Raw genomic sequence first — 27,632 nt, forward strand, 5'->3', positions numbered from 1 at the left:
TGGTAGAAAAAGCCCAGCAGGAACTTATTTGCATATTAGGCCACACCACTGACATCACCATTGTTTCACACAGGGCTTTTTTGTAGGAAAAGCCCAGCAGGAATCATTTGCATTTTAGGCCACATTCCCTGACACCAAGCCAGCTGGAACTGTGTTCCTGTGCATTCCTGCTAAAAAACAAACAAACAAAACCCTGCTTACAACTAAAATAGTAAAAACTAAATAAGCCGTTAAGTCACAGCTGACTTACGGTGACCCCATGGCGTTTTCAAGGCAAGAAATGTTCCGAGGTAGTATGCCATTGCCTACCTCCACATCACTGCCCTGGTATTCCTTGGTGGTCTTCCTTCAAATACTAGCCAGGACCAACCCTGCTTGGTTTCTGAGATCTGATGAGATCAGGCTAGCCTGGCCTATCCCGGTCAGGGCTAAACAAATGTGGTGGTGGAGAGGGCCCTGAAGTCATGGCATGCTCATGGTGACCCTATAGGGTTTTCAAAGTAAGCGATGTTCAGCAGTGGTTTGTCTCTGTCTCATGCCCCTGGACTTTCTTGGTAGTTTTGCATCCGAGCAGTAACGAGGGCCAACCCTGCTTAGCTTCTAAGATCTGACAAGATCATGCCAGCCTGGGCTATCCAGGTCAGGGACAATAATGCACATCATTAAAAACATGCCAGAGCATCAAGGCAGCATAAAACAAATACAGCTGCTTAAAATAATATGGATCAAACTGTCCTCAGGCTCAGAGTTGACCATAAAAAAGCTGAAAGATGAAACCCCTAAGTTAAAATCCTGCATAAAGAGAAATGTGTTGGTTCAGTACCTAAAGAAAAGTAAGGTAGATGCTAAGCAAGCCTTGGGAGGGGGACATTCATAGTCACAGAACCTTTATAGGCATAACAATAACAGTATCAAATCAAGGAAGCAGGGGTTCCTTGATATGATAAAGCTGGTAAATTAAACATTCTAAACTGACTTCTCCTCCCGTAAGCACAGTAAAGGAAGTTTGCCACCCCTTCGATGGTTTCAGCCTTATTTGAGGCTAGTAAACTTGCTATCTTGCTTTCATCACATTTACCCTCCAGGGTTTGCAATATAGGATCCAGATAAAATGCACGTAAATCACAGTAGAATCTACAGGATAAAAGTACATGGTATATTCCTTCTATTTCCTTCAGCCCACAGGGACATAGCCTATCCAAGAGTAGTATTTTTTTTAATCTCCCATAAAACACAGCAGAAGGAACCACAGGAGGCTACAAGCATAGCCAGCTTCAAGAGAGGGTTAGATAAAAATATGGAGCAGAGGTCCATCAGTGGCTATTACCCACAGTGTGTATATATATATGTGTGTGTGTGTGTATTGGCCACTGTGTGACACAGTGTTGGACTGGATGGGCCATTGGCCTGATCCAACATGGCTTCTCATGTCCTTACATTAAAGTGGGCCAACATAAACACCCTTCAAATATGGGGATCAAGCAAACAAGAAAAATACTCTGCAAACGAACCACTTTTTTCGGGTCATTCCAGAAGAGAGGTGCTACCACTGAAAATACCTGGTCTCCAGTTGCCACCTGCCTCATTTTTTACATAGGGCAAAAATGTAAAAAATGAGTTTTTGCCCATACACCAGACCATTCAATGACATTGACAATGCAATGATGGCACTTCCAGTGTGAATCAGAAGTGAATTTGCTGTATTGCCAGTAACATCACTGCAATGCCAGCCTATACCTCCCCTTGCTGCTAGTAAGTATCCCCCCCACCAGTTGGTAGGAGGAACCTGGATTACCACACAGGAGCATCAAGTTTCCAATTCTAGGCTAGGATTCTGCAACACCCCCAAGCTATGAACAGGTTCATTCAAGGGGAGTCCAAACCAGATGTGATGATGGGAGATCAACATATTGCTGCAATTATGCTGCCCCAGTATGTATACTTCCCACATATATGGTTTTGGTATCTGTCCTGGTTTTCTTCCAAAATCCACATATATGGTTTTGGTATCTGTCCTGGTTCTTCTTCCAAAATCCAGTGACCTGTCATTTGGTGAGGGTGCTAAATAGCGCTCTGTTGGGAAGGGTAGCTGGAAATTCTTAATGAATCATGACTTCTATAAACAGTAATTGAGGCACCTGTCACAAAAAGTAAGGGACAAAGGTGAGTCCTTTGGCTGATATATTTGAAATGTTTGAGACCTTGAGATCTGCTGCCTTCAACCTCATAGAACCATCAAACTCAGAATTCCTGAAGGCAGAAAATGACACACCTGTTTGTAGTGAAGATACGTACCTAGGGAAAACATTTTAAGTGCATAACAAACCACTGATTATTTGATGGATGGCTAAATCGGTTCTGAGAACTTGCCCAGCTTTGAGTCTGAGTCAGTTTTGTTCACTACCATTTGTAAGTTTTTGATTTCTGGAACTATGAGACTCAGTGCTAGAATTGTCCCTTTCCTCTCTTCATCTCCTAACTCCTGAGATCCAGAGATAACTCATTCTCATCCTACCAAAAGACGCAAGCAGACATTTCTTTCTGGGATCCTATTTGCTGCAACCGCTGTGCTCTGGTGGACTGCCTGCCCCCCCACCTCCTGCCTCTTGCATTTCTACTCTGTAATGTGAACTCTCATGGAATCCAAGCTCCTGAAGATTGCCTGGCTGAGAGAGCTCATCTTGCTGTTTGCATCCCTGGGCACTCAACGGATGTTTATTTCTTGTAGGTTATATCCGCAACACAAGCAGCATCTCCCCCCGAGGTTACTCTTCCAGCTCAACCCCTCAGCAGTCTAATTACAGCACCTCCAGTAACAGCATGAACGGCTACAGCAACGTCCCCATGTCTAACCTGGGTGTTCCTGGCTCGCCTGGATTCATTAATGGCTCTCCCACAGGATCACCCTATGGTTGTAAGTAGTCACCTTCGTCTGTACACAGCCAACCTTTGGTTCAACTGAAGCTAAAAGGCAATATACTGGAAAGTGCTGTCCCCTTCTGCGAGGGCACACTGAAACACTGCAGGTCTGTAATCAGAAATTAAGTGAAAGGTTGCTATAGACTAGTGATATGTTAATATATTTTGATAGTAATTAATTTGTTTGCATAGTGTTTAAATACTATTTTATATTATTTATATGCAACTGATGCAAAAAAATTCCTCTTAATTTTTGTTTACACATTATTGCTATATAGTATTTTGTGGCATTTTTGCATCATTTTTTTTCTTATTTGTTTCTTTCTCATAATTTTACATCACTTTTTGCCATTTTACATACCATTTATATGCCGTCAACACTGAAAATTTTTAATTCCAATATTTTTATCAAATATCATTAGCTCAGTTGGGAAATTGGACATTTACAGTTTCATTCCAAGTTTGGAAAAAACCATGAAAGAAATGTGAACTTTTGAAAATCCTGAAAAGTCATGACATGCAGAAAAATCCTTCCTGGGGGCCAATCCTGCAAGAGAGAACCACTGCTTATGCCACCCTCCTGGACCTTTTTGTCACACGGGCAGCATAATAGCTAAGATCAGGGCTTGAATTCAGCAGGAGCTCACAGGAGCACAGCTCCTGAACCTCCAGCCAGGGTCTGTATAGAGTGGGGAGTTCTTTCCCTGCTGCACAATGATCCCGGGGCATATGTAAATGAGATATGCTACTGAATTCCTGCACCTTTTTTTCTACAAAGGACCCCAGGCTAAGATGCTATGTTTGCATCCACGTGGGAGTGATTTTCCATGTTCTTTCCATTTCTGCTGCAAGTGCAGAGACATACACAGTAGTAACAGATCACACAGTAAGTTTTCTGAACATAAACATTAATAGGGAATTCTTAGATGAACGCCGAATGGTAGGATTTTATTAGAACACAGCACTTACGACTGATTGATAAGATTTGTGGCTGATCTAATTATCTATTAAAACAATTGCCTGCTGAGCTGATCTTTGCGCAAGGATGGATGTGGAGGGTAGAACTCAATCAGGCTGTATGAAGAAAAGCTGATTGCCCTGTAGTGCATGATTAGCAATATAGTGAAACAACTTGCCAAACAGATGTGAATGGCTCAACGAACATTTGAGCTGTTTATCAAAAAATCAGCTCCCTGTTCGTAGCTAGAGAACAGAATGTGACCCAAACTGGTGGGTGTTCAAGCATCCCTCTCCAGCTCTAGGCAGTGCTAAGTAATTTTAAAGGAGTCCCCTCCTTTACAGACCAGAATTTCTGAGGGAGAGGGGATGGAGTGGATATTATCTTAATTCTCCCCCATCCTGAAAATTGCATCCTCTAGGATATTTTAACCCCACAAGGGTGGAAAACCCTGGTCCCCCATAAAATTTCCCCAGCAGGGGTAGAAAGAAGTTGAAGATGACATCAGCACAAGGGGCAGGCCTTCCTCCCCTTCGGTTCTTCAAAGGAATGACACCTCCAGAAGCTGCCAAGGGCAGTGGTGGGCGGGGGGAGCCATTCTTTAAAATAATTGTACAATTATGCATAATGTGTAGTTCTGTTCTCAGGCACACAAACCTGAGAGTATCCATTGCTCTGCAAAGTACGGCAGCAGAATTTCTTGTCGGTAGAGTAACTGCTTGATCCTGTAGCCTGCTCTATCCAGAATTCCAGATATGTAAGAGTAATTTGGAAATTTTCCAACAGATGGGAGGATTTGGCCTCAGGAGACAGTAGAGATGAGGAAAGTAATGGTCATGCCCAGGATCTGCAGCAGAATTTATTTCAGGACAATTTCAGATCCAGACTGGTACCATCTTTTAAAACAAATCTAATCACTTTGGTTGAAAGCAAAAGATAAATGCTTTTTAAAAAGAGATTTTTCAATTGTCTGCTATAAACTTTACAGGGTACTCCAGGAACAGTCACTTTTCCCCCTCCCTTTCTTTCTTTTGGAAATAATATCTCTGAAAAGGCATTCAGTCCTTATCTCAGTTCATCTTTCTAAGTTTCAACTGGGATTTCCAAAGTAGTCCCAAATCATCAGTCACCCATCTCCCACTGGATGTCAAATTTCTTTTTTCATTCCATTGAAGAGGCTCCGGTTTTGTCTCCACTGAGAGTAGGATGAGCTGCGTCTTAACTGAGATGAACCTTCGTCTTGCGGCTTCCTTTGGAACAGAGCTGAGGAGGCATGGAGGGGAAGAAATATGATTCTAAAGCCCTGGTGGATTAAATATTAGGAGGACCAATAGCTCGATGGCAGAGCACATGCTTTGTATGCAAAAGGTCCCAGGTTGAATCCCCAAGTAGCTGTTGAGAAAGCACTTTCTCATCCTGAGTCCTGGAGGAGCTTCTGTCAGAGAGACTAGACAGTGATGGGGAATATGGATTAGTGTTTTATGACTTCATCTCCTGATATTTTCATTAACATTAAAAAGCATCAGAGGGGTTATTTTGGTAATTAAGCCCTGGAGCTGGGGGCTAACCCCCCATCCCTTAATGTGACACTGGATGAGGTGGGTTTACCCTTCCATTCTGCATCCTTTCTCTGATACAATTTTTTTAAAAAAAAATCATTTCCCCACCTGGTTCAAGAAGACTGTTTTTTCCTCCCTATTGAGCGCATTGCTCAGTTTTGTTTATATGTGATTAACATAAATATATTAATAACAAATACTATCATTCCTGTGCCTTGTCCACAATCCAACCCATTGATAAATTTTAAGCAAGGAGGGCCACCTCTGTGCAGAAATATGAAGGCTGTTCATTTCCTAACTGTCCACTAATCCAAGTTGCAAGACTTCACCAGCCTCCATTGGGGAGAAGCCATGTACAACACCTTAGGGTGTTGTTAGCCATCTTGAGACCACTTGGTGGTAAGAGGTGGCATATAAATTTGATGATGATACTTCACAGTGGCTTAGATCTGACAGAACCTTTTTCACTATGAACGTACAGTGGCTAACAAACCTATTTGAGAACAATGTTTGAGTCCAGTGGCACCTATTTAAGATCGTGTTAAGCTTTTTGAGATTGCGTTAACAGTGGCAAAGAATCAATGCCCAATGACCAGTTTTAACAGTGATATGTTAATTTGTCAAAACCCTTTAAAATGGACAAGGAAAAAAGACCACTGCAATTTCATCCAGAATAGAGACACCTTTAAAAAAATAATCCAATCAAACTAGTCACAAAGTTCAGCAACATTCCTGACAAGAAACCCCATCCTGCTGAGCATTCCAGTGACAACTGGAAAAAGAGTCACGTACAAATATGGATGCCTCTGTGTGTGTGTGTGTGTGTCTCTGTGCCTTCGACAGCTGCTTGCAGTTGGAGGGATGTTTCTCAGGGAAATGATGTGGTAGGGAAGGATTTACTCTCCCCCTCACCCTTTCGCAGTGCCACAGTCCCAACCCAAATGAGAACCTCTTTAAGGCTTCTTAAGGTTCAGGAAAACATCAGGTGAACTAATCAAAGATCTCACACAGAACTCATCAATTGGCCTTCAACCACTGCACAACCTGAACTCAAATATGAAGTCGTCTTATAATGAGCCAGATCATTGACTTGCCTAGTTCGGTACTGTTCACTCTGATTGGCAGCAGCTCTTTCCCAGTCTGGGATGCCAGAGGAGGAGTTTGCTTCAGAGTCACCCAGGTCTGCGTCCAGGGCAGGCTGGTGACTTTAAGACAATTATTATTCACCACTGACAATGCTGAGTTGTTTTCATGAAACCTCTCCAGCCCACATTTCACAATGAAAACATCTTGACAGGCTTTTTTTTTAAAGAAAAATTAATAACTTGCCTGTTTGAAAATATCACCCTCCAAGAAAGAAATCTGAAACTTCTATTGCTTGTGCACTGAGAGTTTAAAAATGGCCAAACAGATGTGTGGTGGATTTTTTAAAAAACTTACAAACTCTACTTCCTGGCTAAGTTATGTGTGCCAAGTTTCAGCTCCAGGGAAAAGAGAGAAATTTTTACAGTTGAGTTATAAACCTCTGACAATAAGGGTTTACAACGAGATGCTGACAGACCCCCTTTAAAAAAAAAACACAGAGAAATGTTCCCATCTCTGCAAAGAATATGTGCAGAGTAAAATGCAGCTGTGAGCATGTGGGCATGGCATTGTGAAAACAAGCACAAAGAGTGTAATACTCAAGTAGATCACAAAACAGATTTCCAGGCTTCCTTACTTTTTGGATCATATCTTATGGCTTCTGAGAACTGCTTCAAAAAATTGCTGTCTGAAACCCCAGGGTCCAAATTGGCTCAGTGGTCATATGCAGTCCATTCCCAGTATTTTTGAACCTACTCCATAACCCTCCCCCAGCCAATGTTCATAGAGGGATGTGCCATTGCTTCACTGCCTTTTATGTTCACATTAATAAAAGGGTGCAGCATAAATGGGACTTGTTTGAAAGAGATTTGTTCATATCTGACAGCATTCCATTGATAAGTACACATCTTTTTTTTATTCCAGGATAGTTGTTCTAGAATATATAGTATTAAATACCACTACCTGATTGACTGTTTGGATTTGTATCTCACCTTTTAACAGCTCACAACAATTCATAGAGAGGCACACTTTCTACCAATTTTGAAGCCATATTTTTTCTGGCTGTTTGTTACCCAGGGGGAAACAAGCCAGAAACTAAGAAAATTTACAATATATGCAATGCTTACTTTTTTGTCTGAACTTGTTTAATGCGCACCATTCATGCCTTTGTTAGCATATAAAATTGTACTAATTGGCATATGTTCGAAAGTTAAAAGTCTAAAAATGCCTTCACTTTCTCAAAGACAACTGCAAACTGCTGCAGTCTATCAAGGCAATCCTGTAAAAGGAGATGCCATTCTAGCCCCGCTGATTTTAGTGGACTTATATCAAAGAAACTGCAGAGGAATGTGCTGTATGCTACATTTATCTTTATTTTTGCCACTTAAGATGTAGGAAAAAATACTAGCTGAACATATAAATCATATATTTTGTAGTAAACAAAAGGAAATTTCTTATTTAGCATTAGAAACAGTTTTCTATATGGTCCCAGTGTCAGGGACTTTCAACACATTTGAATACTCAGTTAACGTTAACAAAACCAAAAACATTGATCTCTTCAATAGATATTATCACTGCTCACATATTATGTCATATTAATAGTGAACAAAACTGGGCACATTTTAATAATAAACATACCCTCAAAATATGTTGTCTATAGAGTGTACAGAGACACTATATCTATTGTAGATGCAGAAAATTTTCATGCTACACAATTCTTTGAAAGCATTTTAATTAGTAGAGCCTTATGTTCAAAAGGAGAAGATATTTTATACAAGGTTTTTTTTTTCTAAAGTCTTCAAAATTCCAGAGCAAAGAGTTGTGACTCGCTAGTATCCAGTGGGTACACCCAAAAGAAATGGTTTGTAATGTGGGCTAGAACCAGGGAACCAGGGGGTAACCAAAGGAGAGGGGAGAAGAACTGCACAGTCTTTCTGATCCCTTCCATCCTGAAGGTTCTGCTTATGCTACTTCTTTCCCTGCCTCAGTGATGTCTTCAAGTCCAACAGTCGGCTCCTCCAGCACTTCCTCCATCCTTCCATTCTCGTCCTCCGTCTTTCCTGCTGTCAAACAGAAGAGTGCCTTTGCTCCTGTTATCCGACCCCAAGGGTCTCCTTCCCCAGCTTGTTCCACTGGCAATGGAAATGGGTTTAGAGGTAAGAAATAAAATCTGCCTTCTGCCATACCCCAAAATCCCCACCATGTGTTGCCTTGTAGACAAATTATAGAGCTTATAACAAGAGGTTGTGTTGGTGGGAATATCCTAACAAGGCTTGTGGTGCCTTTGTTGAATGGAAGCCAGCCCAAGCCCTTGCTCAACAACATTGCATTGAGAAATATTGCAGGAGCTTTAAAATTGGAGTGTGTGGGCGGGTTATTTCTAATAGAAGGAAGAAATGAAAATAAAGTTTGCCCAAAAGAAGTCTTCAGAATCAGGTGATCTCCATTTGTACTTTTCAAGTTGTGATTCTTCTTCTTTTTCATCCACATTTAATCTTGATATTTTGAAAAAAGAACTTGTGGCCATTTCAGTTACACTGGCAATCACCTCTCTAAAAAAACCCAAGATTTTTTTCCAAAGGATTTTTTAAAATTACCTTTTCAGAGGCTTTGCAATGCACCTTTTCAAATGCCCTTGAAAATCAGGGCATTTCTCACATAGCCAGAGTGCAAAGTGCTCATGCTTTGCATTTCCCCATGCTATGTTTGCTAAAGGTCAAACCACACATTATATTGTCAGCGGGTTCACCACGGGGACTAGCTGCGAGTCTGCTAGAGTCTGGCTGCGAGTTCCTATGGCAAACTCATTGACAACGTAACACGTAGTTTGGCCCTGAGATTCTCTGCAATCAGGAAAGTATTGAATCACCAGTTCAATTTAATTTTTTCAACAAAAGCATCAGTAGATGTGGGTACAACACCATACTCAGCTGACATGTGGCAGGTTTGCATTTGGGCATGGTGTTCTCCTTCCTCCGTGCCATGAGTTAGATACATCTAGATCTATTATTTATTACTTTACCATCTATATGCTCTGCTAGTGCCTTGTTCATTTGCCTGTTTGGCCAACTGTAAAACACTGTATTTCAGTGACAATCCTGTCAAGAACAAACAAACTAAAGTAGTCACGGAAGGTGCCCTTATAGGTGTCTGTACTACAGTTTTCAGCTGGATTAAGAGTCTGTTCCTCTGATTCAGGGAACTCTTTGAAATGTTTTTCTAGGGGAGAGGAGGAGATTCCACTGATGGGCCAGTGCAGCGGTTAGAGTGTCAGACGAGAACAGAAGAGATCTGGTTCATCTGTCCAGCACTGCCATGGAATCTCCACTCTGCCATGAAAGTTGCTGGGTGACCTTGGGACAGTCACATATTCTTGGCCTAACTTACCTCACCAAATTATTGTGATTACAAAACCAGGGAGTGGGAGTAGAGAACTATGTACTCTTATGCAAGGGCAGAGCAGGATTAAAGTATGATGGATAGAAATCCCAGGGCCTTTACCAAACTATAGTTTCCTAGAGTCCCCAGAGGGAAAATATGATGGTAAAACAGATCTGCAACAAATAGGTTGGTTATTTATGTAATTTCTTTATTTACGTCAATATAAGGTGAAGTTCATGCTATAGCTATAGTTTACTTTGCTGAAGAACATAAAAAGAGCCCTGCTGGATCAGACAAGTGGTCCATCTTGTCTAACATCCTGTCTCACAGAGTGGCCATCCAGCTCCTCTGGAGGTCCAACAACACAGCATAGAGGCCAAGTCATTTCCCTAATGTTGCCTCCTGGCACTGGTATTCAGAGGGTTTACTGCCTCTGAATATGCAGGTTCACTCTAGTCACTATGGCTAGTAGCTGCAGATAGACCTATCCTCCATGAATCTATCTTATCCTCCATAAACCTGTCTAATCCCCTTTTGAAGCCATCTATGCCTATCGTCATCACTACATCCTCTGGCAGCAAATTCCACATTTTAATCACTCACTGTGTAAAGAAGCACTGTGTCCACCCTGAATCTCACTGTGTAAAGAAGCACTGTGTCCACCCTGAATCTCACTGTGTAAAGAAGCACTGTGTCCACCCTGAATCTATAGCCCATCAGCTTCATTGGATTCCCTAAAGTTCTAGTATTTTGAAAGAAGGAGAAAAGGTTCTCTTTGTCAACTCAATCCACCCCATGCATAATTTAATAAATCTCCATCATGTCCTCCCTTAGTCATCTCTTTTATAAACTGAAAAGTACCAGTCTTTTCAACCTTCTAATCATCTTAGTTGCCCTCTCCTGTACTTACAAACACTGAACTTCATCTGCCACATTGTTGCCCATTCACACAATTTGTGGAGATCCTCCCGGAGCTCTTCATAGTCATCCTTGGTTTTCACCACCCTGAATAATTTTGAGTCATCTGCAAACTTGGCCACTACACTACTCACCCATGATTCCAGATCATTTATGAAAAATTAAGTAGTACCAGCCCCAATACTGATCCTTGTGGGCCAGCTGCTTATTCCCCTCCATTGTGAGAACTGCCCAGCAAAGGTTTGTTTATGTTTATGTTTAATTCGATTTATACCCCGCCCTCCCCGCCAAGGCGGGCTCAAAGCGGCTTACATCAAATCATAGTATACTATGATTGCAATCATAAAATCAATAAAACCATTAAACAGTACAAGTTAAAACAATCTACAGTTGGTGCTAACAAATCAGATGTTACTCATATTCTCAGGACTGCAGTTGTTCCAGAATTCTCCTACGGTCAACTGAAGGCTTGCCGGAAGAGAGTGGTCTTGCAGGCCTTGTGGAACTGAGTAAGGTCCCACAAGGCCCTAACCTCTTCCGGCAATTGATTCCACCAGGAGGGGGCTGCCACTGAAAAAGCCCGATCCCTGGTGGTCGACATGTAGGTGCATGTAGAGTTTTAGATTACAGCTGTAAAAGATTGTGCTAATGCCATAGGTGGAAGGGGAGCTAGCAGGAAAACATGATACCTGCATGGGAGCAACATCATCAAACCTACCCTTCCTGCTCATCTTTGGGGATCATTGTAAATTATGTCTCTCCCCATCCACACACACACGGTTGAGTTGGAAGTTCTGAGAATCTCACGAAGTTGATTTTTTTTCATGTTACTTACATTTAGGGTGTTGTACTAATTCACCTGCAGAGGAGCTAAGCTCTTAAGAAGGTCTATTTTCACATTGTAGCAGAGCTCTTGCAAAGTTTCTCTTGCATATTCAAAATGGTCCTAATGTTGTTTAGGAAGCCTCAAGGAAGAAATTATCACTCTAGAATCTAAATGAGAACTGGTCAGATGATAGCCCTAGGTAAATAAATTGTAAATAAATAAATGGGATCTGACTAGCAATGACCATGTTGGTCATCCCATATTGAAAAAGCTCAAGAACATGAAACTGGTGTTCTAACTACACTGCAGCTACCCACTGAACAAAATACTCTTTATAGGGACACTGAAGACCAGTTTCTTTCTGCTGTTGCCAGGAGGTAACCTGTAAATGGAAATGATTCAGGGATTTAATCCAAGCTATGCAATTCTGTGATAATACTGAAGAGAACAGAACAGTATGCTAGCCAGGAGTCCACAGCATATTAGAAATCTCCTTAGGGCTTCTGTCTGTCTTTCTGTTCCTGCACACACATACACACCCACAGACTTTTAAAAGTTTAACTTTAACAAATGCCTGATGCTATACTTGAGCCTTTCTGATTTGACTCAGTCTGGACCACTGCAATCCCTAAGCAATGGTTCTTTGCCTTTAGCAAAATGGAAAAGGATTGGTTGTCATTTTATGAAAGAGCAGTCATGTGGGGGATGGAAAGGATATAGATGATCTGGAAGCTGAACTTCTCTATTTGGTTTCTCTTGTGATCTGGGAGAAAGGCTGCTTCAAAGATTATTGCCAGGCAGGGCTGCCATTTTGTACCACTTTGGGGAAGAGAGTTCTGTGAGATGAGGGCAAGATTCTCCGCTCTGTGCATTTAAACTGTACAATATAAACTCCAAATAAAATGGAAAAAAGCAGTGTTTTTAAAGAATTGTTGAGATATGTCAGTGCTTGCACAGGGGACTACCTTTACCATAATAGGAAATGTTATCAATGCCCATCACTGCTTTATATAAAGCAAACAATATTTGAGCTTTGTCATTATGCACCTAGTACAAAGGCTCACTATAATTAAATGGTGCCAGTAACACAGAGCTGCCACTGAAAATGGCAGCCCTGTGTCAAGATCCAATGTCTCACTCCATAATGGTAGTGCAACTTTCCTAGAATCCTAGTGGTACTTTCCTTGCCCCATCTAATGGCAGACATTATGTGGAATGGGGTCAGATAAGGATGCAGCAGATTGATACTGGGTTACTGGTTACTTTGCAAACTACAGTGCAGAGGAAGGCAGGGGATCTCCTGTTTTTGGCAGTAGACTTGTGCTTCTTCTAAAGCTTAGGTCTGCCTTTAATAGTTTATAATAGTTACTCAGTGTATAAAACCTGGGAATTTACCAGAAATGACTGGTGCTCATAAGGAATGCTCATGCCATCTAAACCATAGTAGGAACCAATCTGGTATAATAATGTTTTGAATTCAGGCCTCGATGAAAAATCCCCACTTACTCCTGAGGTTTACTTAGGTGATGTTGGGCCCAATTGCCAATGCTCACAAATGCTCAGTGTAACCTGCCCCACAGAGATGTCGTAAGCTCCCTGCAGAAAGGGTGGGATAAAAATGCTTTGATAGCTCTCCTGTCCTATATAAATGGTGTTCCTGACTGTGTATAGAAAGGAATGAAGAAGTGTTTCCCAGAATGCTGGGATTCTGAATTACATTGCCTCTGAGCTTGGAAATGTCCCTTAGCTGTTATTGTCAATATCCACCAATAGGTCTACCCACCATCAATTTATTGAATCCCTCTTCTAAAACCATCTGAACCAGTCCCCAGACCATATTGTCTGGCAGCAGATTCTATTGGAGTGGTCTGTGTCCAGGTGTTTTGCTTCGCTTCCATTCTTCAGGATCCCTAAGTCTCTCCCTGTTTGCCATTGTGGTTACTTCTGCCCACATTGGCAAATTTTCCCCTATTGAAAGCTGAGCTGGTTCTCTGGAGACTGCAGCTGTGTTGGATGTGGATGGAGAAGAGTCTCACATCCATCCCTTGGCCCTGCCCCCTAAAAGGAGGGAAGAAGAACTTTCTCATCTGGTCCTGAGCAGTAGCTGCCTGCCAAGCTGGGTGGCAGGCATGTCCATCCCATCCATCATCATGATGAGGTGAGGCCAGGCAGGCTTATCCCTTGCTGTGGAGAGGCCAGGCCAGATGGGTCTTTCCTTCATGACAGCAGGCTGGGGTGGGCATGTCCTCAGCACAATAAGCCTGGCCCACACAAGGGCCACCACAAGCCACCCTTCCCCTCACCTCAAGCTCTTGCCTGCCCCTCTGTTTGGGCTGGGGTGGATCAAACAGGAGGGCGTAGCCCCAATGGAGGGGTGGGCAGACTTTTCCCAGCGGCCTTTGTGACCAATCTATCCCTGTGTCCACTCTCCAGTGGATATTGACTATAACAAGATGAATGTTTAGGATAGCACAGTGTCCAATGTGTTGAAAGGATCTAGTTTCCTGACCTAGGACTGGAACTATTCAGCTGAACCTTTTAAATTACATATTGTGTGTAGGGGGTCCTTTCTATGAATACATTGCCTATGTTTCACTTGTCTCCTCCTCATCTATTCCTGATAAAGAACATGTCATTTGAAAGCTTGCAACATTTTAAGAGACTGCTTGCTTTAAGCCACCCTGGGGTTCTCATTAACGTTACCCAAGGGAAGAAGCGTCACATGATTCTTGGCTCACAGAACGGCATCATGAAAGACGTGCAGATATTCTCAGATAACCTGCCTCGTGCCATGTGTTCCTGCTTCCCTCGCCCTTTGTGCCATCTGCTATACATCCCTATTATGTAGCCAGCCTAGTAGTTGGGGGAAAGGCAGTGGGCCTGACGATACCACCTCCTTGTCTGCTCCCCCAAATTGATCACAGGTGTCTCAATCAGAAAAAAAAGCCCGGCATTTGTTTTGCGTCGGCCGTCAAAGCTGCTTAAAAGCAGCGTGGCAGAGATGTAATGTGACGTGACGCAACATGAAGTGATGAGTACACTGGTGTCTAATCATCTCATCGCAGATGTAAGGCAACAAATTGGAAACTCCTGGAGCAGTGCAGAGAAATGGCTGCCCAGGTTTCCCTGTGGCTACATCAGTATGAGAACAGGCAACCTCCAGAAGAACCATTCTACGCTGACTCCACACATGCTGCTCAGCTAGATGGTAGAGTCCTCTGGTGGTTGAGTGGATTGTACCACTTCAAACTGCAGGTCCAGATTTTGGGTGTTCAACCATGTAAATCAGGTAGATCTGAGCCCAATAGCACCTTAGAAACCAGCAAGAGTGAGAGCTTTGATTTGAACGGAGATGTTTTGTTGCAGATTGGCAGAACTGCCCTCTGAAACTATCACCCACGTGAAGAAATCCTTACATGTAGAAAACTCATCCAAGTAGGGATTATTTCATTTATTGATTTTAAATAATTATATGACCCCTTTCTCCTGAGCATCTCAAGACCTGAAGTAGGCCACAAAAGTACAAAAAGAATTTGACAAAAGAGATATAAAAACATTAACAACCGATCTACCCCCACCTCATGCTCAGGGCCAGCCCTAGAATGTCTGGCACCCTAGGCAAGGCTAACTTCTTCCCCTCCCCCCCCCCCGATAACCAATTTTCAGAAACAGACGAATTGTGGGGAAAATGAAAAGCCCAATTTGGCACCCTCAGAAGGCCAGCACCCTAGGAAATTGCCTAGTGGCAGAGCCGGCCCTGCTTATGCTCCCATCAGCATGGCATTCCCCTTTTGCCCAGGCTCAGTGTTGGGCTGGTATTATTTATTTAGAATGTAGATATTCATCCCAAGTTCTTCTCCTCTATGGGGACCTCAAGCTGTTCTCAACAGTTTTCTTCCTTTCTCCATTTTATCCTCCCAACAGCAACCTTGTGAAGCAGGTTAGGCCAAGGAAGTGACTGTGCCAAGATAACCCAGTGAGCTTCTATGGTAGAAGGGTCTCCCAGATTCTAACGCCAACCACTACACCATCCTGGCAGTGATGTGTTCAGCCCATCACACCTCCTGAGACACAAGCTTCTGTAAATGTCTAAATGATGTCAAGCAAGAATCTCACACCCCTAGAAAGTGGCTTTATATGGTGATTTCAGCTAATGACTCTTGGCACCTAATGCATTTTGACAGATACAAACATGTGCCTCAGTGCATATTACTGACTCACAAAACAGCCTTAACATAGGAAGCGTGCGTCCAAAGCATTCTTCACTTAGAGCCGCATTATGTTACTCTGTTTGCCTTATCATGCAGTTATCACTTTATAGATTGATTGCTAAAGGAAGCTGTATGTGCTACTTGGCCACCATCAATGCCTGGCAACAAAAAGCAGGAAGGTGCCTCTACCAGAGGCAGCTGCACAGAGGTGGGAGTTGCATATACAGAACACAAGCTCAACAACTGGAGAGAAGGGATCTGGGGTGACTGTAGAATACCAGCAAGAGAATGGAGATGGGTGAAAAGCCTTATGGCAAAATTCAACTGTGTGGGGAGTTCAGGGAAGTTGAAACTGACAAAGAGATGACAAGAGGCTTTCTCCTAACTCTGCCTTAAGATTCTCTTAACAGATGAAACTGGCAAAGTCTTTCAGGCAAAGTTAAGAAGAAAAAAAGTCCCTCTCAGTTACATCTTGGATGGACTTCAGCCCCGTCCCTCCACACATACACCCGTGCACTGCGTACAACATCCAGGTTTCTATTTAGAGGTACACTGTTGTATGGTTTCACTCCTTGCAATCAGGGACTCTACTTTCTGAAACATGCAAGCCATGAGAGCATATTCTCTCTTCATGAGCTTCCTTCATGAGCACATATAGATGACCCTGCAATTGAGCAGGAGTGGACTACACTTGTGCTCACTCTCCCTCCCTGTGCATTCAGCATGCAAAAAGGCCATGTGCACAGGGCTTTTGACATACCTAATTAACAGAGGTGGCTAAATGGAACCTCCATGTTCAGAGAAAGTACACCTGGAAATGTCAGTTGCTGATAAGGAGGCAACAACATGGAAAATCTTTGTCTTCTGTACTTAGCTTTAGGCTTTTCAGAGGAACCTTGCTGACTACTCTGGGGGAAAATGATGCTTGAGCAGATGGGTCTTGATCCAGTCCAACTGTACTCTTTCTATATGCTTACCTTAGTTTTTAAACTGTTTTTAAATCAGTTTCAGTCTCAGTGGGTTGCATTTTCTCTGTGTGTGTGTGTATTTGAAACTGGGCTACAGTAACTTCAAGCAAAAGGCAAGGTCTTTGCAAAGAGGAAACAAACATTCAAGACGTGATGGTGTTGGTAATGAGAGAAATTTGAGAGCCTCTTTACCTTGAGCCGGGCATGTCCAAGCTATTGTGTATCTTGTTACCAACCCGAGGCTGCTTTTTCAGCAAGTTACTGAAGTAACCCTCAGAGGCCATCTCAGAAGAAGCTAATGGAGGAGAGGAAGGGTTTCATGCCACAATATTTCCCTCTTTAAATCAGAGGACTGATTCTTTTCTTTTCTTTTTCTTTCAAAGGATCTTAGTCCTAATCTCTCCTTTTAGCATTGCTGAGGATACAAGTTCTGAAATGTGATTGTCCGTGGCAGCCGCTTGCTGCAGAGACATGACAACAGACATCCCAAACTTGTTGAATGCCTAGCCAAATTTTAGGAGTGTCTGAAAGCAGGGATGCTTTGATGAATGCTGACAGTTACCTAAATGTGGCTGCCTACATTCACTGGTGAATGTTGGAAAAAGGGGGGGGGGGGATCAGATTTCTGTTTCTAGGCATCTCAGAAAACAGTGCTGTCCTTGGCTGCCGCTCTTGTCACTGTCACCCTCTCACCATCTCTCCCAGGAGCCAGAGCAGGTAAACACCCCCTCTTTCCTGGCATCTTCAAGCACAACACCGCTGAAGTGACATACCCTAGAGAAAGTTTTATTGCTGCTGATTGTGCTAAGTGGCACGTAAGGCTTTAAGTAGCTGGATATAGATGTTGTCTTAAAACACTGAAGCTCTTTGGGTGAATGAGCCCAGCTGAATTCTTACCCACTGGCCAACTTTAGATATTTTGTACCTTAAAAGAAAATGGCACTCCCATCCTACTATGGAATAAGAGATAGTTTAAACCAAAAAGATTGAGCTCCTCTAAATCTACCACTTAAAGCTTCACATTACTTCACGAGAAGGCTGGCCCTGTTCCTCCTTTTTGTTGTCGTCATTCTTTGGTGCATAGAAAGGAATACAAAATTTCCTGTTCTTGCAAGATGTTTGTTAGTATTATTAACAATGCATGCCTAAGGTCTCTGTGTGTGTCATCCTAGCATCTGGGTGGTTTTTTGACACGTTTAATCAAGTGTTTCATCTGATAATGGCTGTCTTTGGAGGTTAATACAGCATGGCACATCTTTAATTCTTTCTTCCATTCCTCTCCAATAAGATAAAATAAAATAAGAGAGAAGAGAAGAGACTCCCTAGGGGATAATCACTGTGGTTCCTGTATTCCCCACTCATCATGGAATGTCCTGCATTGAACCTACCTTTATTGAAAAGTTACATCGATTCAATATATAGTAATTCAGGCAAAAATAATTACAGCTTTGTGAGTAGTGTAAGACCTTAATCCAAACCTCACAAACATTCAATAAGAAGTCGTACAGGCTGGGAAATAGGCTTTTGACAGCTCAGCCCCAAAGGGGAGGAGAGGGGAGTAGCATCAAGCAGCTTGCGAGAACAAAAGCTAGGCTCTAAAATGACATTAAGCCAACTCACAGGAGGAGATGGACCAAGCAAGAATATCAAGCGTTTTATAAACCAATTAATATTCCTGGGTTCTCTTATTGCAAACAGAAATGTAACAATAAAAGGCTTATGCCATGGTATATTGGTCGTGGAAGTAGCATCATAAGAATGTAAGTGCTCTGCTGGATTGGGCCAAAGGGGACTGCACATGTTCTGGGAGGTGCAGAGTGTTTCCACCTGTTGAGTTGGGTCAAAGGGCAAGGAGGAGGAAGAGATTTCCCAATAGTTTATTCCCCTCTCCCCATGCAAGCACAATATCCACGCCCCCCCCCACGCCCCAGTTTATTGTTTCAAATTTGGGAAGGCACTGTTGTTTTAACCTCTTCCATTTTCACTTTCAGCCATGACTGGTCTTGTTGTTCCTCCAATGTAAAAGAAGAGGAGGAAACGCTGGAATTTTTTTTCTTTTTTACAGCACAAAACTACTTATTTGTGATGGACCACTAAAAAGGGGGGGAAAGCACTACACACTCTTTTGATGGGGGGAAGCCATCTGCAGCAAGAAGGGGAACAGTTTTTATGCGTTGGATGAGCTAGCAGGCGGCTTCCAGGTTCCATATACACTTCCATCAACCCCCCTAGAACATTCAAGGAAGGATTTGGCCAAGATCCAGATGTACACTGTTGATGCGATGGAATCAGAAGTACAAGTTTTTTTGTTTTTGTATTTTTAATGGACAGAAAACCTTCCAGATGTTTGTAAAATATTTAAAAGGGGCAAAAACAAAATTGGCCAACTGATTCAAGCGTGATATTTTGGATACTCTTTGTTTTACTTTGTAGGTGGGGGTGGGGAAATGTTGAAGTTTCTATTTTCTATGGAGCCTTTCAAATACCAATTTAGTTTATGCAGAAAAAAATAAACAGGGTACCAGCATGGAAGACTTTCTTATAAAACTGATATGAATGGTGGGACGTTGACGTATGTGTGTATTTGCTTATAGTTTAATCTCTTTTTAAAAAATGGAAAATGTAAGATGTTTTACAATTATTTAAATAAACTTGTAAGTTATTGTATGTAGAGGTAGAAATTGAAGACTTGGGGAGGGGGGCTTTTCCCTCCTATCTCCTGATGTACAATAAATTGATGGGGGGGGGGACATAATGCAAAAATGCAGCAGCACCCCCAAGGTGTTTCTTTAAGGCTGCAATCTGTTTTCACTTCTCTCCTGCTCTTTATTCAACCCTATCCAAGAATGTCTTGAATTCTTCACGAAGGACTCATCACAAGTTTTTTATACACATAATGGTATATATATGCATATATATATAAATATATAAATATAGGGCGGTAGTTAATGTATGAATATTATACACTTTTTTCATCTTTTGATTCAATTAAGGTTTCAGGTACTGACGTAAGCTGTTCTACTTTCATACATCCAATCGGTAAATATGTGGCATGTATGGGCTTTTTGCCAGGTTTTCGTGTGGAACTGTCATGACTTTTCAGGTTGCAATTTGAGCAAGAGGGAATGGAAAAGGGGTCTCCAGTTGGCTGTTTTCCATGTACTGCAGGTGAGATTCAGTTATGTATCTTGACAAGGCATCTTGACACTCACATATGAACCTTAAGGATCCTAGAGACGTTTTGTGAATAATCCCTACAGTATATATATCCCCCCAATTTTTCTACAAACAGAAGTAAGCGTTGACTCTCAGTTTTCAAGGGATATAGCTGTATTTGCCAGGAGTCCAACAACCACACATATTGGGACTATACGTTCACTCACCGTGTTATCTAAATAGGGGTCCTGCTGATATTTTACATGTACAAACCGTAACACTGGAAAACCCAGCTATTATTTCAAGTATACCAAAGCTGCATGTACATGCAAAATATAGATGGTGCCCATGTTCAGATGACAAGTTGACCACTTACGTTGGGAGGAGTGCTTCCCTCCCAATATATACAGACATAATGTCTGAAAAGGACTTCAGATTATGTCTACTAGGGTATCATGAATTTTCAGACATTCACAAAATGTGTCCAAGATTATCAATGTTCATATTTGGCTGTCGACCCCCATCAAGTTTTGGATGTTCACCATAATATACACATGGTAAGAAATCTGTGCATTCTTAATACAAGGCAGGGGCAACAATACAGCATCCAAATTATGAACTAGAATATAAATTTGGCTCCACTGCAGACCATCATGGGCTTGGTATGAAGCCTCCTCTCCTCCCCACCTCCATAGTAAGGCTTCTCCATTAATCTGGATGAAGAGACAGGCCCAGTGAATACAAAAGATAGCGTACATGTTGTGGGTCTCTTCATTGAAAAGAACGGGAATGCATGCATGTATTAAGAGATCCATGTATGTGTGTGCATCTAAATGCACATGGATCTGCAGTTCAGGGTGACCAGATATTCACGAGGAATGTAGTGAATATTGCTGATCCATGGCATGCACTTTTCCATCGAGATGTTAATCGCTGGTAAAGAGCTGTTCTAATGGACTGGTAATTTCTCTACTATAAACTATCTTCTGCTGATGTCGTTGTAACCATTTCTAATGGAGCCCCTTTTGTCAATAATATGCCTATAAAAAGCTATTGATCACTTATTGGCTCTTTATAATATACTATTTATATATGTACCTGTATTTTAAGGTGGAACCCAAACTTCTGTGCACCCAGTGAGGGTAACTGTGTTTTTTTTTTCAGGGGAATAAAAACTTTAGTGTTTTCCCATGATGATTGTTTGTGGAAGTGTTCATGACAAAACAAAACAAAAATGTAATACTGAATGAACCCCTATTTTCTTAATTTCGTAGGGTAAGCTCATACATGATCATTTTACATGATGCCCAAAGCTCTCTTTCTCAGTTGTGTCAAGTAAACTGTCACAGTCCAATCTCTCTGCAGAAAGCTGAAGAACAAACCAACAGCCTAAACAAGAATGAAATCACAGTGTTTAAGACCAAGCAAAACAGTGAGCTAGTCAACACTTTCTCATGTTCACATTCCTATTGATATAGTAAAAGGACCTATTCAGGTACAACTTTTGAGGCTTCCTTTTCCACTCACAAGAGCCGATCTATTCTTGTGACCAAGGTCATATCTATGAACACCAAGACAATCCATGAGTCTCATCCACCAGAGCAACCATAGCCCCTACTCTCTCAACATGTATCTTTGGCTTACATTCACATATATATGTGGTGGTGTGAGAGGTAATTCCTATTGTTGTGATCTCATAGGGACTATATGTAAATACAGGAGCTCCATAAATATGTATCTCAGCCACCAGATCAGCATCATGGACAAGGATACTTATTAAATCCTCCCAATCCATATTTTCTCTCTGGACCTTGGGAGTTGCAAAGCATTGCCAGTGTGTAAGTGGGCTGTCATTCTTTCATTTTTTTTAATTATGCACTTTGTTCAGAACACTGAAGATGAGCAAATTGTCAGTGTGCACTAGCATATATGCACAGACTGAATCATAGCACACACAGAAGGATTCACAAACCCCTCATAAGTTTGCTTTTTGATCTGTCATTTAGTCAATGTGTGCATCAATAACCTGGGAAGAAGAAAAACAGAATATGAATTGAAAATTGATGGAAGTGAACATATGACAATTCCCATATTAATCTGAGAAATTCTCTGAGGTAAACTAGAAGGCAGAATGCTGAGACTGAGTAAAACTGTGGAACAAGAATAGAACCAGTGAAATCTGCTCATCCTTGTCTACTGGAGCTTGTGATAAAACTCAGAAATAAAGGTGACTCAAAATAGACATCTGAACCAACTCAAATTGTAATGTGATTTTTTGCTCTTAGTTTTCTAGTAGTGAGGGGTTTTTTTCCTGTTAGAATGCTGTCTACCATGTATATACCATGTCCAAAAAAACCTAAGTCTCTGTGGAGATGTCCTTTCAATTCTTCTTCATTGAAGCAGATAGTTGCAAAATGCAAAATCACAGCAAAAGATTATAGATCATGAAAAACTACAAATCAGAATTCTGAAGGCCATGTGTAAAGATTTTGAAGCTTTTCCACTCAAATATAGTTTACTAATTTAACACCATAAATGTACCATTTATAAGTTAGTTAGCATGTAAAATTGTATTAATTGGCATATTTATGGAATTTCAAAATAAACATTCCTTCTTTTTTGAAACAAAATACCAAATTCACCCAGTGCTACAAGCAGTAAGAGGTACAAGTTGTTGCACTCTGTAATATCTTAACACAAAAGAGAAGAATATATTTGATAGTTCCACCCCCCCTCCCCGTGTTCCCAAAAATTTGCTAGTTTTGCTAGCAAATTTTGCTAGGTTTTTTTCCATTGGAAACAGCCCTCAGACTTTTCGTGCTACACATTTTGAGAGAGTAAAACCACGTCTTAAAAGCATTTCACACATTCCAAAAGAAAAAAAATCTAGGAGTTTTTCAGTGTTTCACAAAATTTTCCAGTGTTTCTGTTGGCAAAGTGGGTAAAACTTTTGTCTTAAACCCAAACTGCATAAAACTCATGTCTTAAAAAACATTTTCATGTCTTAAAAAACATTGTAATGAGAGTTTTTTTCCTCTTTCACTGCTACCCCAAAATTCCCAATTTTTTCACCAGAAAAAAAAATTGAGGTAGAATGTCCTCGGGGAGGGGGGTTACACACCAAATTATTACATGCAAGTCATAAGGGGTGATATTCTAACACATTTAGAAGCCACTGTATGCACATACTCTGAGAGTAGCAATTGACTGTGGATGAGATTCTCAGTGTGAGTTCATAACAGTGTTTTACACTAGCATAGGATCATTGCATGCTGGCAGTTGACACAGTAATCGCTTTAATTCCCTGCATGGAACTGGGTAACTTGTGAAGGGACCACAGAAGTAGGAGAGGCACGATGTCTTGAGCTGGCTCTGTTCTATCACTTCCTTTGTATTTTACTCCTTGCAAAAGATTGGGATGTGTGAGCCATAAAAAACACCCTACTTATAATTAAGATCAGTAAAGTGGCTTACAACAGTAGCAAATTGGCTTTCATATGAATGTAGCAATATCTGGTTGACTGAAGTATAGGTGAATGTCCCAAAATTATCAGATTGGCATCACTATGCCATTGACTTCTGAAAGAAAAGGAGGAAGCAGCCGTCTCTGGAGCCATTCCAACTCTTTCTCTCTCTGCCAATGTGAATGCTTTTTAAGCATGCACTGATGCTGTGACTCACATCATGGTTGTCTTTGTAAGTCTGCCTCACCGAAATCTGAAGAACCATTCAACAATATACTGTGGGGCCTTTGGGGTTCCTTGGAAGCCTGTCAGATATCCCTTCATGAAAAAAAAATTAGTCATCGCAGACAAGTTTCCTTCCAAGATAACTTGCCAGCCTTTACCAGTCTTCTCTTGTAAAGTGCTCTGGATGTGTTCTGGGTTATACTTTTTTGTTCTAGCTTGTCAACAAGACCATCCAGCATACCTTATGAGCATATCAGGCAACTTTGCATATGACCAGAATCCTTTGAAGTGTGTAAAAGTTCTATGGCAAAAATTTCCTCTCAGCAGACACGTTGCTGTGGAAAAGGTTACCTGAAAGAAAGAAATTCTAAAGTGGCTGATTTAATAATGCACTCAAATCACACTTACAGACTCTTATATTGTAATGACTAATACACGCACATGGAGCAGGGAGCCATGTATGCTGAACCTGACCATGTGTATGGCTTTCTCCCATGATGTCTCTGCAAGAATTCAGCACATTCTTGATTCTACACATGAATGCACAATTGGAAGCTTGGGAAGGAGCACTGGCTATTTCACCAGAAAAACACATGAGCTTAAGAATTCAGAGGTTAGCTGCATTTAGTCTCTTACAACAAAACATAGCAAAAAGATGTCTTGTGGTACTGTAAAAATGAAAGCCAACTTCATCAGATGTATGAAGTATATCTTCTGTTGATATACTGATATCTATGGCTATACACACATGTACGTGGACCCAAAGCAGGGGGAAAGCTTTCCAGGTATGGCCAACATGATCCCAAAACCATTCTCTGTATTCTTCCTGACTAAGGTTAACAAAGCAGTGTATAAAGAGAATAAGGGCTACATCCTGGCCACTTATGAGGAAGTGGATTCTAGTCTATGGAAGCTTATACCCAATACATCTTACTTTATAAATGCAAAGAGTCCTGCTTTGATCCAGTTAACTCAGACGTTCCATTGAGATCAATACAATTAGCCTCAAAAAAGGACAATCCTAAGTAGGGTTTAAAAGTAGGGTTTATCTTTATTTAGAATTTCACTGGCTCACATTATGGCTTTATCCATCACGTTTTAGGCTCACGTTATGGCTTTATCCATCACTTTTTCACCTCTTCCCTCCTTCCCAACACATTAGCAGTGCTTCAGGATGTAACAGCAGGGGAAATTCTGCATGTGATTGGCAGGGGAGATGCAGGACCAGTGTTTTAAAGTAACAGTAACTCAGACTGGTGTAAGGGTGACTAGGAATTAATGATCCTTGAAAACAAAGGGAGTGGCAAAAAATTTAAAAAGTAAATATGTGCAAGTAATTTTTTTTTAAAGTACAATAAGTTATTATGTTATGGTTTTTTGAAAAGGGTGCTCTGCTTTGTTATTTGCTATAATCTTTTATCCTACTGAATTCTTTGCCCATTTTCAATAAGCAATCCATCCGTTTTGTAAAGCAAATTGATCCCAAATGTATAGGTCACTTTATTGTTGTTGTGAATAATAATTTTGTTTTTGTGATGTCAGTTATATACAATATGGCTATGCACAGGAAGCTTTTGTAAAAAAAAAAATAGCTGTTTCTTTGTTTTACTGTTTTTAATAGTCCTGCTTATGGAAGAACTCCTTGTTTGTAAAATGGCTATGTTTAGTTTTAAACTTTAAATTATCCTAACAAAAAGAAACAAATAAAAACTTTTTGTACTGTAAAAAACAAACTAAGCAAAAAGGAGTCGTCTGAACTTTTCTCATTTCTGCCTTTTGCACCAAGATGCCCTACAAAGAGAGATGGGACCCAGTCCTGTAGACACAGTGTGTGCCAGAGCAAGGATGCATGCGTGTGTGCTGTGCACAGATCAAGGATGCATGAGTCGCACATTAATTTCAGTGTCAGGAAATAACTTTCAAATGATAGGCTGGTCTCTATAGGATGCAGCATACTTGAGAGGTGGGTGGAGGACATACTGGGGAAGGGTTGGACTTAAAAGACCCTAGCAGAGAATCCTTAACTAGCCCACATAGGACTTTGGGGGTTGACTGCAGGACTGGCTCCTGTTTGAGGAGCCCCTGCTTAAAGAGGTCTTTCACATCCTGCCCCACACATAATGCACGTGATCTCATACCCTCCATCTTGGAGAATGGAACAGAGTCTGATTGACCAAGTGCATTGGGCAGATTCAAAATCAGGTAGGGATGTTTGAGCACCTACTAGTTTGACTCACTTTCTGTTCACCAGAGGTGGGCAAGGAGCCAGCTTTGTCAAGGGCAGCTGCTGTGAGAGTCCTCTCAGTCCCACCCACCTCACAGGGTATCTTTTGTGGGGGAGTAAGAGAAAGGAGATTGTGAGCCGCTCTGAGATTCGGAGAGGAAGGCAGGATATAAATCCAATAACATCATCATCTTTAATCATTTTAACTGCTCATGAACAGTTTAATCCTGTTTGGCAGGTGACTTTTTTGCATATTCAAACAGTATGGTAGAGCCCAATACAAAGGTGCATGAATGCATTGTTCTCACCCCCCCCCCAAGAAAGGCCTCAGCCCACCCACCCCCCACCCCCCAGTCCTGTTTGCAGTTTGGTGTTCAACTAAGTCTATGCTACCATGGAAGCTATTTCACACATGAGCATTTTCACACTGCCTTATGGGAGTTGTACTACCATTTAGTTACCTGACCCAACCATTTATAACTTCCAAGCGAACTGATTCTACCTACTTTGCAGTTGCAAAAACAAAGCTGCTCAGTTTCCATTTGAGGCCAATTGCAGTGAACTGAACAGATCAGAAAATCAGCTCATGACTGAACAGAGCCATTAAACATTGTATGTTCACTTGTCAAACATGGTCACATGCATTCTAAAGCCATTCCATGTGTTTCTATGGCAGCTTCTACAAACCTCTTCAGCATACAGTAATGGGTCTGAAAGCAAATAAGGGAATCAAGCTCAGATCCATCCCAGTGAAAGTCTCTGAGGCTTATTTTTGGGTAGTAGGGGCTCCTAAAAGGAAGGAATTTTTTTGAGCTTCCTTTTGGATGTGGAGACTTCCTCTCTTCAAGATCTTGGTGGGCACCCTACCAATCCATGGCACTTTGCCCATCCAACCAAGGTAACTGATTTCTAATTTGTTCCAGAGTGCTTTTCAAAATTCTGGGTTTGAAAAACAAAGGCATAAATTGCCTGAACCATTTCATAAACCTTCCTGATATGGGGTGGACTTGGCCAAGAGGCACCTGGGGCAGCTGCTTTGTTGGGCCTTGTGCTGGAGGGTCCCACACTCAGAGACCCTCCACTCTACAGCCAGTTGTCCCAGCTGCTGCCCTGATGACCTCACCACTTTGGAGTTGCTGATCCTCCACACTGCCTGAAACTTAGGCAGCAAAGGAGGAGGAGGAGGATCAGCTGTAGGGTGGTGGGACACCCTGACCACCATACAACCCTCCTCTTGTGCTGCCTGAGTGATTCTGGAGTCCCATCTCTAAGACCAACCATGTTCTTGATGAGTTCACTTCATGCTGTTTGCTAAATCCCCCTCATACCCAAGGCAAGGCTGATCAGGGATTTTCTTGAACATAATACCCTGTGTTTAGACCCCCAAGCTGCTGTTTACCAATAAAAATTGGTCAGACTGCATTTTGTTTGGTCATCACACCTTAAAATTTCAACATGCTTTTGGTTAACCCCCATGCTTTAATATCAGACGATCCCCTATGATGTTCTATGATAATGAGTGAGTGTTGTCAAGTTGTTGGGTTTTTTTTAATTTCATCCCTTGCATGACTTTGAAATGCATTTTAAAAGGTTGTTCTGATGTTTGGTACTTTGAGCAAATAACATTTGGAAAAACAGAATTTAAATCATTGCAATGAATAAAGTAAAGCAAAAGGTTCCACAGAGTTTGTGAATGTGTTTGTGGTACCTGACAGCAGTAGTCACTTCTGTGGATCTGAA

General features: G+C 41.5%; 1 protein-coding gene across 1 annotated transcript in view; it reads left to right on the plus strand.

Moving 5' to 3' along the window:
• Positions 1–19,490, plus strand: part of EBF2 (EBF transcription factor 2) — a 323,444-nt gene extending 303,954 nt beyond the window's left edge. Inside the window, exons 14-16 of the mRNA XM_060251623.1 lie at positions 2,729–2,914; positions 8,508–8,675; positions 18,815–19,490. Coding sequence (XP_060107606.1) covers positions 2,729–2,914; positions 8,508–8,675; positions 18,815–18,846 — 386 coding nt within the window. The 3' untranslated portion in view covers positions 18,847–19,490. The remainder of the gene's footprint in view (positions 1–2,728; positions 2,915–8,507; positions 8,676–18,814) is intronic.
• Positions 19,491–27,632: the final 8,142 nt, after the last annotated feature.

The sequence above is a fragment of the Heteronotia binoei genome, chromosome 12, assembly GCF_032191835.1.
Source record: "Heteronotia binoei isolate CCM8104 ecotype False Entrance Well chromosome 12, APGP_CSIRO_Hbin_v1, whole genome shotgun sequence".
Taxonomy (NCBI): domain Eukaryota; kingdom Metazoa; phylum Chordata; class Lepidosauria; order Squamata; family Gekkonidae; genus Heteronotia; species Heteronotia binoei.